Here is a 15,505-nt window from a genome sequence, read left to right on the forward strand (position 1 = left end):
ATGTTGTTACTCATCCTTAGTGTATTCAACATCCTTGTCGATTGTTTCAGACTTGACAAGATAAACATCCCAGATAGACCAAGTTTATTTCCTGTCATAGTGCTTGCTAATAACGGTAGCTGTCAGGAAGCTGGTTCTCCTAGATGTCAAATAAACTCAGATTCAAGCTGTTTCCTAGCAACACAATTCCTCTGAAAATGTTAATACATATTTAAAATCTCACATTATGTCACATCTATCATACGTATTCATTAAATCTCGCTGCTCTCTTAGCTTGTCGGCTCTGCTGCGGCGTATTTCGGATTGAAACCCGTGCCAATTTGCACCCACTGAACTCATCTGGTCCTGTTTCCTGTGAGAATAGCACTGTCACTTATCATATTCCTTCCCCACTGACGAGTCCGAGTCCATTATGATCGAAGCAGAGACACAGCAGCACAACTCTAACATAACCGAGATACACAAGCCTCCCTCTGTCTAGAAGCTGGTTAATTTGTGTGTGTTCAGGTTTTTTGTTTGTGGTCTGATATGGCTGTGGGCCCTCATTCAAACCATGGTGTTTTCAAGCAAGTGGATTTCTTGGAAGAACAGTGTGCTGTGATTGCCAGCAGCTCCCCTGAATCATGTCATGATTGTGCTCGGTTCAGTTTGTTAGGTCTCTTTGACTCTCATGTACAATTTATCATCCATTTGTTCTCATATTCCACCAAAACAGATGTCAATAAATAGACCCTTGACAGGCAGGCAAATATCCAAAACAGGAAATCTGCGTGTCCCCGCTAATTCCCAGCCTTACTCCTTTTTCCTTGTTTTCCAGCCAAGTAGTTATTGGATAGAGGTTGAAGTTGAACTTGTGACTTCCTACTGAAGAATTTTGATCACTATCCCTGTATGGCAGCCATCTTTGTTCTCAGTGCCAAAGTCAGGATCTGCATGTGAGAAAATCTTTTCCCAGAACCGACACAGAGATGAGGGGAGGGGGGTTGAGGCCCAGAACGGACAGTGTCTCAAATTTTTCCAGCACTTTGTTTGTTTTCCTTGTAATTTTCTAATTTGTTTGCAACTAGCTGGAGGCATGTTTGTGTTTGATACCCCTTCATAGGCACACACTCTCTCACACACAAAACACCCCTCTGTAGATGCTGTGTGTGGTTGGGGCCGTTTACAGTGTCTCCCAGGGGATAAGGTCTTATTTGCATAGTTTGTCTGGAAAACATTTCCACTGCTCCATTCCCAGGTTTATCAAATGCCCAGTGTGTGCAAATGTGTGTGTGAGAGAGAGAAAAGAAGAAGGGGGTCAAGGCTTGTTGAACTTAAGAAAAAGGTTCCTGTAGAGGTTCATCAAACGTTCAACCACAGGAAACAAATTTCTCGCCACACTGTAAATCATGAATCTTGATCAAAATTTTATCTGTCGTTCATATTTTGTTGATCTAAATGTGTTAGACGTGTCCCTTGGTGATGTGCAGTCTTGTTAACATGTTAAACATTCAAAAGACGACACCCCTCCTCCCTGTGTCATTTAGTTGCTGTGCACCATAAGCTTCTTAGCCATGCCAGAGTCTAATTTCTCTGGTAATGTGAGAATATGGCACACTACTTGATAGGGTGGCGACTCACTTGATTAATTACAGGCGTTTGCATGCTTACACACTGACATCCTCACACGTGTACCACACAGTCATCCCAAAGGAATAATCTGATTCTCTGATTTAAGACATTTTATTGAAAGAAAACATGATGGTATTTCTACTTTGGCATTTAGCTGCAAGGGAAATATTATTGTTGCATGACACACGAAAGCGATCATGATACTTTATAAGCCTTATTGGCTGATGTTTTCTATTTTAGATAAAAGGATTGCCAAATATGAACACTTTTCCAGATATCTGTTAACATGTTGGAAACTATTCAGATGTTAAAACACAACATCTTGCTGGTGTATTATTGGGCTATGTTTGAGCGGCCTACTTGATAAATCTGGCTGCTATCCCTCTAAATCCTCTAAGTGTGTCTGAGTTGTGGCCACAGACACAACTGAGTGGTCAAAGTGAACATAATATGAGGTTTTTGGAGGTGGTCCTCCTCTATTGAGTGAAGCAATAGATTTAACTGTGGCCTTAGTGATGGGGATATAAGGGCTTATAATGATTTAAATTCAGAGGTTAGGGCCACAGTATAGAATGGTAATCCCGGAGGATTACTAGGGGAATCTGGTGAATATCTGAGGAAATCCCTCTCAGGGACTCTCAGATCCTCTGTTTGTATGGATATTATATCCCCTCACAGTGTGTTCACATGTGTTTACCGAACAGAGGTTTAAAGTTTTGCATGCGTGTTAACCTCTGGAGAAAAGTAAATATCATTTTCCCCGAACCAAAATATCAAAAACTTTACAATTTACAACTAAGGCCTCCTCTAGTCAGCCCACAGTATGCTCCCTATGAAGAAACTTTCTAGATGCTTGAAAGCTTACTGTAAGTCAAATTAATGCTGAATGAGAGCAAAAAACATGATGCACAGGTTCTCAAGGGCCATAACATAGAGTCATAAATAAGGAACAACCGGTCCAAAATAAATTCCACCACTAAAGCTAAAAAATGAACCCAGTTCTCATCTGTAACTGTGTCACATGATTGATCAGGTGTTTTTATTCATTGAGCAAAAGCTTTCCACCACCTACCTTCAGATTCAGGATCTCCCCTACGGTGAAATGGCCAAATGGAGGACATTCAATACCTTTACAATGACAGGACTGCCTTTGGACAAGAAGAGTTACACACACACACACACACCACACATACTTGCCAAAGGGCTCTCCCTGCAGATGAGCTGGGTCATTTTTCATTACCCTGGCTCAGAGGAATCAAGTAGTAATGGTAGCACAGTCACATTTAGCCAAAGCTATGGCGGGATAAATCCAGACCAGACAGGCTGCAGGATAGAGCCTCTAAAGGGACATATAGCTCTTTTGCATGCCTCCATTTGAGTAGATCCTGAAGGAACATGAGAGGAAAGTCTGAGGCTGCAGCGCATTGACACTGTCCCCATTGATCTTTCCATTACTTGTTTTCTTCCTTTTGTTTTCTCGAGTTGTCTGCCTTGATCATCTCCAGTTTATTCCTACTTTCGGTCCCCCCCATGTTGCTTTACCATTTTCAGACTTTACCTCTGTAAATGCGTGTTTCCTTTCTGTACCTGTCCCTATAAGGTTTTTGCACATAAACTCCCTTACATCACCTGAGCCAGTATAGCCTGAGGGGGAGCAGGGGGAGCTATGATGAGGGGGTGGTGAGGTGAATGGCAGGGGTGGGGGTTGTCTCTCTAAAATTGCAAGTGTATGTTGACTTTGATTTATTATTCCATTGTCTTTGCCATCCTGGGATCATGCTACTGCTGTCTTGCAGATTCATTCACTTTGTGTGGGAAACTATCATGGCATACCTTTTTACTTTAAGTTTATACCTCTAGGTCATATCTTTGCCTGTTACAGTGTCATTGTCTTACAGGGCCTCCGTCTCTAAGTGCCCTACATTTCTGGCAGAGTGCATGGCGGAGACAGCGCGATCTCCCAGAAAGTTGTCATGACAACTTTTGTTTGCATCTTAGGTTGGAGAGCACGGGGGAGTGAGGCTGGTCAAACATTCATGTGCCTCTGCATGTGTGTGTCTGTGTGTGTGTGTGTGTGTGCATGCTTCATGGCGCAAGTTGTGTCCATGCCACTCAGCCAAAGAAGCAAGTGCTTTTAAATCCTAAGAGTTATTATGTGGATGGAAGCTCACCAAGCTCCTGTAAAGCCAGTACCTTGAATGATGTCGCTCTGTGTCTGTCTCCCTAATTAGCCTGGAGGGTCGTTGGAGCCCCTGAACCACACACACTCACACACACACATATACAAACAAGGGCAAAATTAGCAGAGAACAGAGAGGATTTGGGCGCCTGTTACCCAAAAGCCTTTTTCTCTTTTCTCCTGCTGTTCTGGTCCCAGGGCACATGTTTAATAGTCTAGTAGAAGACATTAGAACCATGACACACACGTAGGAGCTCACAGACAGGACTGTTTAATATTCAGCATGCTAAATGATTTGAGTGTTTGGTATTCTATCCAGTCACAGGACAGGGGACAGAGGCCACTGGAGTTCAATAGCTGTGCAGTACACAGTGCCCTTGAGTTTAGGCCACAAGCTGTATGTCTGTGTGTGTGTATGTGTGTGTGTGTGTGTGTGTGTGTGTGTGTGTGTGTGTGTGCGTGTGTGTGTGTGCGCGCGCGTTTATTTGTTTATGAGAACGAGAGACAGAGAGAGAGAGAGAGAGAGAGAGAAGAGGTAACAGAGACATAAAGAAAGATTAGGGATGAAAACTCATCAGTCAACAAGGTTCAATAATAGTAACAGGCACTTAAATAGAGCACACACACACACTGTATACATTTATATATAGGAACAGTACTAGCATTAGCATAGAACCAAATACCCCACTCTACGTCACTGCGTCTCTCTGCATGCATTGCCAGCAGTATCAGTGAACACAGGGTCACTCAGGTCTACAGTGATTTCTCACTATGTAAATTATAGATGAAGAGAGGAGGTGTAGGGGTAAAAGATCCTTCCCCTGTGAATGATACACACACACACACACACACACACACTGACAACCTAGATCTGTGCTGATCAACCCCCATGATCACTAAGACTGTGTTTCATTGAGATAAAAGTCCTAAAGACATGACATCATTCGTACCTATTTGTCCTGAACCTCCCTCTCTCTCTCTCTCTCTCTCTCTCTCTCTCTCGCTCTCATTGGTCTCGTTAGGCTGTCGGTGCTCTGGCTCCCCCTCTCGCCCCTATTACTTTGTCCACTGTCTCTCCTCAGAAGCTACTTAAGTTACTGAATCACCTCAGATCCATTTCATCCAAAACACAGAGCAGATGTATGGCGCACTCACCAAGATATACACACATACACACACAACCGTTGTGCCTTATAATGGCATTATCAACCAAGCGATCCCTTCGGACTGGAATTTAAGGAATGTCCAAACATGTCACTAAAGGGCAAAGCTGACCAGAAAATTTATCTAAGAGCGAGAGCGGACTGAAGGAAGGAGAATCATAAACGGTGAAAGAGAGGCAGCTTGTCCCTACTTTGGGAATTGGGGAGAGTGAAATAACCTCTTTTGACTGTTTTAAATATGGCTCATAAAAAGCAACAATCTAAAAGAGACATGAAGTAAGCGCAAACACATTCAAGTTCCACTGTTCAAAATGTGGCCAGTGGTGGCTTGCTCTCAAACTGACACACTGTGGCGCAGTATCATCACACTGTGCCCATGAAAGGCTTTCATTTGCTTGGATGTCATCAAGGGAGACATTTGCTGTGATTCTGTGTTAAATATAACTCGAGGCTCTCTATGAGTGCCTGTTCACATGTGTACATCTGTGTGAGTTCAGCCACATCATTTTGGCATCAGCCAAAGCAAAAGAAAAAAAACCAATAAAAAATGTACATTATTTTATTTTCAAATTTGGAGAGGAAGAGAAAGGAAAGGAAACAAAGGAGTAAATAAGAAGGATGTGAATATGAAGACAGTGGATTAACAGAGAGTAGGAGGGTCCATTAGCAGGGGCTGTGTTATTAGTGGGCAGCCAAGAAATACATTAAATTCACAGCATAAGATAACACTCCACAACTCACTGTCACAGTAATGGAATAAATATGCTGGATATTCAAAAGCATTTGGTTATTGGACAAGCATTGGATTGGACAATGTGACCTTTCAATGGGAAATCTTAAAAGAATGAAAATAAGCATTTCAGACCATCAGGGATTTTTCAAGAACAAGGTGAAGCTGTTAGTGTTGTAACTACGAGGCATATTCAAAATGTTTTGATGTATCAATACAAAATGGGCCCTCCTGTGTTATCTTCACACTTTTTATCATGCACCTCACAACAGAGTCGTTCTGTCTCTGTTGCAAAGTACACATCATTGGCTCACATTACGCATGTTATTTAGAGGACCTTTTATGGTTTGTACTTCCAGTGAATATATAACTGCTGCTGCTGCACACATACTATAGATGTGCCGTGAACATGTGCAAAGCAACTTTTGCACGTCTTCTGGGACTTTTCAGCATGAGCCAAGAGGCGATGCCTGAATCTTTGCAATTCATCTGGGATTGAGGCTACCCCTGGATACAGCAGTGAAGTTGAAATGATGCAGGGATGGATTTGTGTAGATTCAGCACAACTAAAGTTTGGATCACACAAAATCCACAATAAAGCATGATGTCTTCATTGTGTCTACTGAAACACCTCACAGCAATGTTCCCAGCAAAAGTGCCTGCAGTTCAAATTCACAAGCATCTCCATCAGTCAGTTTTAGTGAAAGTTGCGATACTATGAAAAGTTGCTGGGAAACATCTGAAAAAATTAGAACGATTTTGGTAAAGTCTGGAAACAGAGCTTTGTAGTAAAATGAGAACAAAGCAGAGTTAGCTACAGAAATATCCCCAGCTTGTTTGAAGTGCCAGTGTGTTTCTGATTTTAAAAAACGCCCTAACTGGAACCACATTTCAGTCCCAAAGTCACTCACGGGCAGGGAGGGTGGAGCTCACAGACACACACACACACACACTTGAACAAACAAAACAGATCTCTCTCGGTCAGTCGTTTCTCTAGACATTCCTGGCTGCCTTTCAATGACCCTCCCTGCTCTGTCTCACTCTGCTGCTACATGAAGCTCTAGATGGAGGAGAAGACAGGATTTGGCCCTTCTGTTATTTTTCCATCAGTTCTTCAATCACCCATTCAGCTGAAACTGTTGGGCACTGAGAGCCGCTGTATGTTTTGCTGAATCGTGTGTTGTAATCTTATCCGCACCACATGCAGATACAGTTACATTAAAACTGACGACGAGTCATAAAACCTATTCAGCTATAATGATCTCAGCACCATAAATCATCATAGGACCACTTATGTCAGTCCATGCTCGCGCTCAAAGTGACGTATTTAAGAGCGTGTTTGTCTAGTCTCAATAAATATGGGAGAGACGCAGACAAAGACAGACAGACAGACAGAGCAAAACAGAGAGCATGGAGTGTGTGTATATGTGTTTGTCAGTCTTCGCTGCCTACCGCAGCGTCCCACAGCCAGGGTTAAAGAGATTCTCCATCTTGCTTCAATTAACCGCTCGGCGCTGTTTATATCACATTCCCCCAATATAGGTTACCTTTTCCAGCACAGACCATCAACCCCGTTCCCCTGCTCGACCCTAAAACCTGACTCTAATACCCACCGCCTGTTAAACCCACCTCACCCATCCAGATCCTTCCCCCTCGGACCCCTACGCCACAGAAATAAACCAGATCAGCACCTCATTACGACCACACCTCAGCCCAGAATAGAAGCCCACCGGCTCCATAACAAGGCTCTGTCAGGGCCCAGATATGTCACACCTACAAGTGTTTCTCATCCTGTGCTTCTTGGCGACACACTCTCTGCAGGTCACTGAGAGGTGACCATGTATCGGGAAGTTAAGGGGCACGATCGCTGGACAGAGAGGCTCACTAAATCACAGCTGTGTGTTATTGTTCCTTCCTGCTTTGCTTCCTTTCTTCCTTCTTTATCCTCTCAGGCTTTTTCTGTGAATCTTCCCCCCTTCACATCCAGCTTCTCTGGAGCCACTCACATCCATTTCAAACAGGAAGAATCATTCATAAACTCTTGTAGTTAAAGTGTTCAGGATCTTCCTACTGCCATTTTTTTTTTTGCTCTTCTGTCTGTCAGTTTCGGCCCATTCCTCCACTGGCCGTGCTGTCCCCTTCTCTCTCCCTCCCTTGAACTGGTCAAACAACAGCGCCCTTGTGATAGCAGACTGAGGAAGCCACCAATAAAGGAAGATATGTATTTGACTGGGGAGCGAAGCGAAGGAGGAACGGGTCCATGTTTTAAAGCCAAAGAAAGAGTCATCTGGAGATGTTTAAGTTGGACAGGCCAGTTTCCGGTGTCTGGAACAGGCCAAAAATATCCAGAAACAGAAAAATCCAGCAGGAGGGGAAAGGATACACCTCCTCGTTTCTCATGTGACCTTCTACATTCAGCTAACTAAGCTGAATTTTGGGCTTGCAGCATAAGCAACAAAACCGTTCAAGCCAAGAACATTGAATTTAACTGCATCTTCGTATTGCTTACACTCTGGGAAGAAAGTATTTCTGATGAAACCTGCAAATTTAAGGTAATGAATGGCCTGTCATGTTTACAATGTGGAGCAGCTGCATTTGACTGAGACAAATTGCATCTATGACACAGACCATCTGAAAAGTAAAGTATCCCTGATGCTGACAGCTTAGCGGAAGTTATACAGCATACTGTACATGTGCTGCATGTGGCCCCACAATGTTTTCATAACATAAGGATTACTCACATTGTAATCCAATAATAGAAAACAGTCTAGCCTACGCTTGCCGAGTCATTCAAAGACTTTATTGACACGGGGTATAAACTTAGCCCTGCCTTCGTAGCACACATTAGGGTCTATTTATGGTACCAAAACCTGGACTGATTTTGTTATGTTAACAACTTGTGGTTTTTAACGGCTGCTGCTCCAGCTGTGTAAGGTGAACACAAGTGCCCAATTTAGGTCACACGGAAAAAAAAAAAGCGAGAGTCAGTCCAACGGCTGCAGTGGACTGAAGACCAGAAATCATTCAAGCAAGAAAAAAAACCCCAGAGCGAGGAGATCTGTGTTTTAGAAGTGTAGAGAGGAAGTGACAAGCTGGAGAGGGACCAAACCAGGGATGTAGAGGTCTAAGTGAAAGAGCCATCTAGCCATTTTTGGCTTATGGGAATCTTATCAAAATACATGCAGTATAGGCTTGGCACAGACCTGTACTGTCAGAGCAGAGAGTCAAACGAGGAGAGGGTCTTCTGCAAAGCACACAGCCTGCATTCCTGAAAGCACAGCTGATTTAATAGTGAGTGGACGTGATTAGTGCTCATTGTTATTTATCAGCAGTGCATCACTTGTTTAAAAAGGCAGACTATTGGTGTGCTCTGCAGACACAGATGTCTGTTTGGGTTTGTAGGCAGGCGCACACGCGCGCGCACACACACACACACACACACACACACACACACACACACACACACACACGGAGGGAGAGAGAGAGAGGTCTGCAGTTTCTCATGGCTGTGAGCTGCTGCAGAAAATTTCCCCTCATCTCCTCCTCTCCCCGCCCCCACATCTTGCCTCCATTATTCCCGTGTTTTCGAAGCAACTCCGATGACAGATAGAAACATAGCTGGCGAGTGAAGGTAGGCTGCAGCTCCTTCGACCACTGGTCATTTCCTCCGGTCGTCCCCCTCGGTAGCTGACCGGTGGTACGGTCTCCTGCTGCTCGGTGCCGGTAGCGAAAAGGGGGGGTTGGTCGGCCGGGACTAGCCCCGTGAGAAGCTCCCCGCTCTCGGAAGGAGGGAAGGAAGTGAGCCTTGGACGGTCGCCGTGAATTATCGCCGGTTTCATCTGTGGCTTGAATGGCGCAGATATGAGATGTGACGGCTCCGGTGTGTTTACGGGATACTGGGAAAACACAAGGAGGCTGCGCCGCTTGTAATTAACGTTAACTAATGGTCACTAACATGGATGCTGATGTGCCTCCTCCCCTAGGCCGGCCGGGAAAGGGGGTGTTTTTTGACGATTTTCTGGCAGTAACACGACTCGTTTCTTTCTGGGATTAATACATATACATATTTTTTTTATTAGTATTTTATTTTTCTCTTCCTCCTCTTGGAGCCGGTCTGTGTGGGAGCCTCGCAGTGAGCGTTTGTTTGCAAGGTAACTAACTAAAGATAATGTTACTGCCGTCGCCAGCACCGACCAAGCATCACTGTCAGCCGTCTGTGTGTTTGTGTGTGTGTGTGTGTGTGTGTGTGTGTGTGTGAGTGAGAGTGGTTTTACAAATAATGAAACGCTGTGAACATGGCTGCTGTGTGCAATGTTAATTTTCATCTCATGTCTTTTAATCCCACCGGTTCTTGCCCGTGAATGAGGCCTGAAGATGTGGGTTGGCCAAATGAAAGCTGACTAGTAATGGGTCAGAAATGCTGCTGGATTACTTACAGCATGAATCACACACCAGGACATGGTGGTGTAGCTTGCACCACATGTGTTGATATGTTCCTCTCACATTGTAGTATGATGGTCACAGCGTACATCTTAAGTCAGTGTCCAGATGCTGTAAATACATGCAGGGATGTTACAAAGACCCTTGAACTGTCTCATGGTGCAGCAGTGTTACATTGAGTTGAATTATTCCACATTTTCTTTTTCTTTTTCCAACAAGAAGCTATTCATAGAAACTTTATTACATTTGGTTTCATGGTGGATAGAGACTGAGTAGCATGTGTCCAGCAGCACAAAGTGAATTTTATGACTAAAACCAATAACCGTCTGTCTCTGCCAGATTGGGCAGCCTAATTTTAGCCTCCAGGCAGTGATTTGTTACCTTGACGTTAAGGTTTGTACTATTCCCATGGTGCCTCAAGCAGAGTGCCAGCGAGAGATGTGTGTGTGTGTGTGTGTGTGTGTGTGTGTGCACACTGTCTGCATTGCAGTTTAAAGTATTGCAGACAAGATACAGAAGTAAAATGTTTGTTATTCTGTAGTCTTGTCCTCTTCTCTATGACATATTCAGGCTCAATAATGGAGAAAGAAGACTAGTCTATCCAGCAAACTGCTTTCAGGGACTAGATATTTGTCTACAGACTAATATTTTTGCACCAGCCTCTGATACACTTGACAAGTCAGGGTTGTGACATTACCTGACCTACTACTCAGTACTCATGGTAGTAATTAAAATCCCTATATACAGTATAAACATGGAAAGTTTTGGGAAGGTAATGTAACTCCAAGACAGGAGGGTGGGAGTTGAAAACAAAAGCCAACCTTGGAAAATGTGCGTGTGTCACTGTGTGCACAGGTGCACCCAATCTAAAGCCTCAAACCACAGGAGATCAATGGTGAGTGGGAGGGTAAACCAAACCCTTCAAAGTAGCTAAAAGCCGCACACACACACACACACACACACACACACACACACACACACACACACACACACACACACACACACACACACACACACATACCAGTAGTCATTCAGCAGAGTTCACACAGGGATGAGCGTTGAGGCACATCTCTGTCACTCCTCTCCCTCTCTTTCTCTGGTATGTCCAGTTCTCTGCTAAACTCCCACCTCCAACCTGGCAGCTTAATGCAAACTGGCATGAGTGGAGAAAAAGTAGGTGTTTGTTATACTCATGTTTTGGACACACCCTTACCAAATTGCAGGAGCCTCAGGTGGCCAATGTGATCCTCACGGTGAAGAGTTACAAACCGGTTATGCTTGTGATCATGTTTGTGGCACCTGCATTTTGGAGGGAGTTTCTCCTCTCAAATGTTTGACAATGAGGACTTTTCTCCCTCATTCTCCCCACTCCTTCTTCTTCCAACATTGCTTACCCCTCCGCCCCACCCCACCCCACCTCACACACACACACCACCACCACCACCACTCCCGTACCCTTTCGTCTCCATCTCCCAGATGTGAGGGAAGTGTGGGAGGAGCCAGGGGGGTGTTTGTGCTCCTCAGGGTCCCCGCTTCCTGTTAAATTGTAGAGAAACACCACATGTGCTGAAAACACCAGCACACGCATACACACAAATGAACACTGACATGCTGGATACTCTGGCACAGTTTGTGCATCTTGTCTTGAAACGTTTGAATTTATTTCTGCCGTGAGTGTTGTATTGATTTGAGTTTTATCACTCAGTAGTAAACTTTAAGACAGGGTTGGTGAAATGGCTTGGCTTTGTCTATCATGTGAAATGTTTGGTCTAACTTGTGTGTATGTGGCAAGTGTTTCCCACAGTTGACTGTTTCATCGTTGCACCTGCTTCTGTGTTTACGCCTGAACTTGGCAGACGGATATTATCACTTTTTTGCCGCACAACTCGGCAAGCCTTGTGTCAACAACACAGACAAACACTGGAGTGAACATTGTCAGCAGGCAGCTTCAGTCATTGTGGTCACTGTAGTCCACTGATGGATAATGGATTTCCTGCTTAAGGAGGAATGCTAGAAATGTTCATGAGGAAGAGAGCAGCGCAGGATGTTTCCTCTATTGGCTCCTTGTGTTGTTAGCTCGACTAACCTTGTTAAGTCTTAACTGAGATAACAAGCACACATGCACCCTCTAAGTTTGCCATACAGTACATGTCTCATACTAACTGATTTGAGGATGCATCATGTTTTTGTTTGTTATTTGGAAATGTAAGTAATTTGCTCTGTATGATCAGGATCATCGGAGACCCATACAAAAGTCTGTTTCTGCTCTGTGTCAGTATAACATGTAATCAGTTTATAAACAGGTAATTAATGAGCCTTCCTTGCTTTTTGTCTCTTTTTCTCAGATGACAGAGGGGAGGCGATGTCAGGTCCATCTCCTGGACGACAGGAAGCTGGAGCTCCTTGTACAGGTGAGTCTCTCTCCATCCCGCTCTTTCATTTCTTTCTTGCCTCCCTCTTGGCAGACTCTCATTTCCTTAGAGCGAGGGAGAAGTGATGGCTGCTGTCCTGAGGGACTCAATTACTGCTGACCAAGGGAAATTTGGTCAGCAGTAGGTGACTTTGCGCTTTCTTGATGCTCACCTGATCTGTCCACACACACTAAAACGCACACAGACGATTGTGTATGCAATGGACCCTGCCCTGATTTACTTTCCCTGCAGCAGCTATCCATCCCAATACATGGTTCAGTCCTAATGATTTCCTAAACAGAAGCTCTTTCTTCCCCTAAACTCATGCTTCACTGCTCATCCTTCATCACCCATGCCTGCTGCCTTCCCAGAATGCCTCAGCAATGCAAGAATAAATGACAAAAAATATCCCCTATCTATCAGAGTACATGACAGTGCTCCATCTTATCCTCTAAACGTCTTGGAAAAACCCTCCCTGCCCTCCATCTTTCAGCCTTTAGTTCTCCCAGCAGGCCTTTCTGCAGTAGTGACCAAAGGCAGCAGCACCCATAACACACCCATCTCTCTGACATTGAAAGCCCCTATTAATTTCAGACAGCTACTGTGCAGCTGTTTATCTGCTCTATACCCAGGGTTAAACCTTTGTAATGTCATACATTAACACACATTTATGGAATTTTCAGTTGTCAAATTGCCCGACCCTCCTTGCACAGTAACTTCTACCTTCACTTCCTTTTATTCTTCACTGATTGTTGATGACTTTCACGTTGTTCATCTATAAGTTCCTTCTCATGGTTTGGCTTCAAAGTCTGAAGTATTTTCATAAGAAACTCTTTCCACTCTCCCTAAGCTGCCTTAGCCTCCTATGGATCTGACCATCACCCGATTCCCCTGGAAAAAGAGATATAGACAAAAGAAAGTAATTGCCCTGGAGCAGGAGGAGAGGAGTGGAGAATAGAGAGATTGACGCAGGAACTCAGGAGGTTGAGGGGGAGAGAGGAAAGTGAGATGGGAGCTCAGGAATGGAGAGACAGGAGATGACACTAAAGAGATGGGAATAGAGAACAGAAAATGGAGGAGGGAGCCGAGGATGGGTCTGCTGACTTTCTGATTTGATTACTCTGCCAGAACTGATCCTCTCTTTCAAATTGGTACTTCTTTCTGCCCCGCTTCTACGTTCTCTCTCTCTCTCATCTCTCTGACTTTCCACACTTCACTCTCCTTTCCTCACTCAGCTCCTCACTTGCCTTTACCTGCCCTACCCCAACTCTGTCCCCCTTCTAAATCTCCAAATACAGATGCAGCAGCTCCTTATCTCATCCGTCCTCTCTTCCGCTCATTCTTCATCCTCTTGGCCATCAAGAAGGAAATGACAAGGAAATAAACAAAAATTGAGTTGTGTAAAAACACCACAGTAACCTTTGTTGTTTGTGAAGACTTGAACTTGAAGATAAGTTGTCTCTGAGCGTTGTCTCTCTGTTTACCACATTATATTCTCAATTTAAGACATGGCATTTTATACAGTTAGGCAATGGTATTAGCAAGAGAGAGGGCATGATAAAAAGTCTGGAAGAGGGAATGTTATTAACAAACCGCTGTCATATAAATCAAGATACTGCTGTCTTTCTATCTCTTTCTCTTGCTCTCTTTACGTAAAGTAGTTGGCCAGTGAGTTGGTTAGTAGGACCACAGAGAGTTACAGTGTTATTCTTAGTTTTCCAGTGAACCAATAAGCAGTCACTCATTTGCAAAAAAAGGATTTCTTGAAGGGATGATCATAATTCATAAGCAGTGCAAACAGTTTCAACAGTTTTTCTCGAATAATAAGGCAGTTCTCCAGAATTGCACACTCCACTGGGCTATTTCATGTCTTCACTGATCATTTAACAGCTGCGTGGTCAAGTGTGTCCTGTTGAGGTTTTCATCTAACTTCCTGTAGGACGCCAAACACACCAGCAAGCAAGCTTCTGAGAGGTTGGATTTCTGTCACGAACTTGTAGCATTGACCAGCTGTTTAATCCCAGAAGCGTCGTCCACCTTTTTCCTCTTTCTTATCCCCCTCGTCCCGCCTTTGATAGTATCCTCTGTGGTTTGTTTATGGAGCAGCGCTTCATTGGCAGGGAACTATGCCAGAGGGCCAACACACCGATTGACTTGGTTGAAGACTGACGCTAACCACCAAATACACCACTGGGTGAAATTACATGTCAGTCATATTGTTATCACTCCCTAAGGCTAGGGTGGTGTAGATTAAAGAGTGAATGGGGTATTAAGTTGTGTAACAGCATGCTCCTTCATGCGGAAGTTTATGTGAAGAGTGCTCCAGTAATGAAGAGACACCTCATGGTTTTACTGTAAGATGGTAAGCTGCTGTAGCATAAGTCTGTATATAAAGTGTTAGTCAAAATATTAAACTATTAGGGGCATGTGGCTAAAAACAGTTTCTTTGCCCGCCCTTGGACTCTTAAGCACTGCCACTGATAAATCAGTTAGCATCCCATAAATCGGAGCAATCCTGAAGGCACCAAGCGCCTGGCTAGCAGTTTGCAAAGACTGGGCCGTGACTTTCTGCCAGCCAGCCAAGTGAGCTACTGTTTGTCACTTGTCTACAGGCTTACTATGGCATGTCTCCTCCTCTCTCACACCTCCCTGTAATTCCTATGCTGTTAATTACCTGTGCTGCTGAGGAAGCACAGACTAAATATCTATTAGTAGTAATGCTGTCTAAGCTGGCAGAGAGCTTTACTGTCTGATAGATGGCTCTGTACTATGTGTGTGTGTCTATATATATAGATGTGTGTGTGTGTGTGTGTGTGTGAGTGTGTGTGTGTGTGTGAGTGTGTCTCAAATATTGTGTTGCGTTATCACTTGCTATATTACCTTTCATTCACTGTCTGTATCACTACTGGTATCTTCCACAGCATTATTAGACATCCGCTTGGTATCTGCCATTTCACCGATAAGTTATTGT

General features: G+C 44.1%; 1 protein-coding gene across 3 annotated transcripts in view; it reads left to right on the forward strand.

The window, feature by feature from the left end:
- Window positions 1–15,505, forward strand: part of frmd4a (FERM domain containing 4A) — a 64,527-nt gene that overhangs the window by 19,153 nt on the left and 29,869 nt on the right. For all 3 annotated transcript variants that reach the window (XM_070830513.1, XM_070830515.1, XM_070830514.1), the window contains exon 2: window positions 12,469–12,534. In XM_070830513.1, coding sequence (XP_070686614.1) covers window positions 12,469–12,534 — 66 coding nt within the window. The remainder of the gene's footprint in view (window positions 1–12,468; window positions 12,535–15,505) is intronic.

The sequence above is a fragment of the Pempheris klunzingeri genome, chromosome 5 (assembly GCF_042242105.1).
Source record: "Pempheris klunzingeri isolate RE-2024b chromosome 5, fPemKlu1.hap1, whole genome shotgun sequence".
Taxonomy (NCBI): Eukaryota; Metazoa; Chordata; class Actinopteri; order Acropomatiformes; family Pempheridae; genus Pempheris; species Pempheris klunzingeri.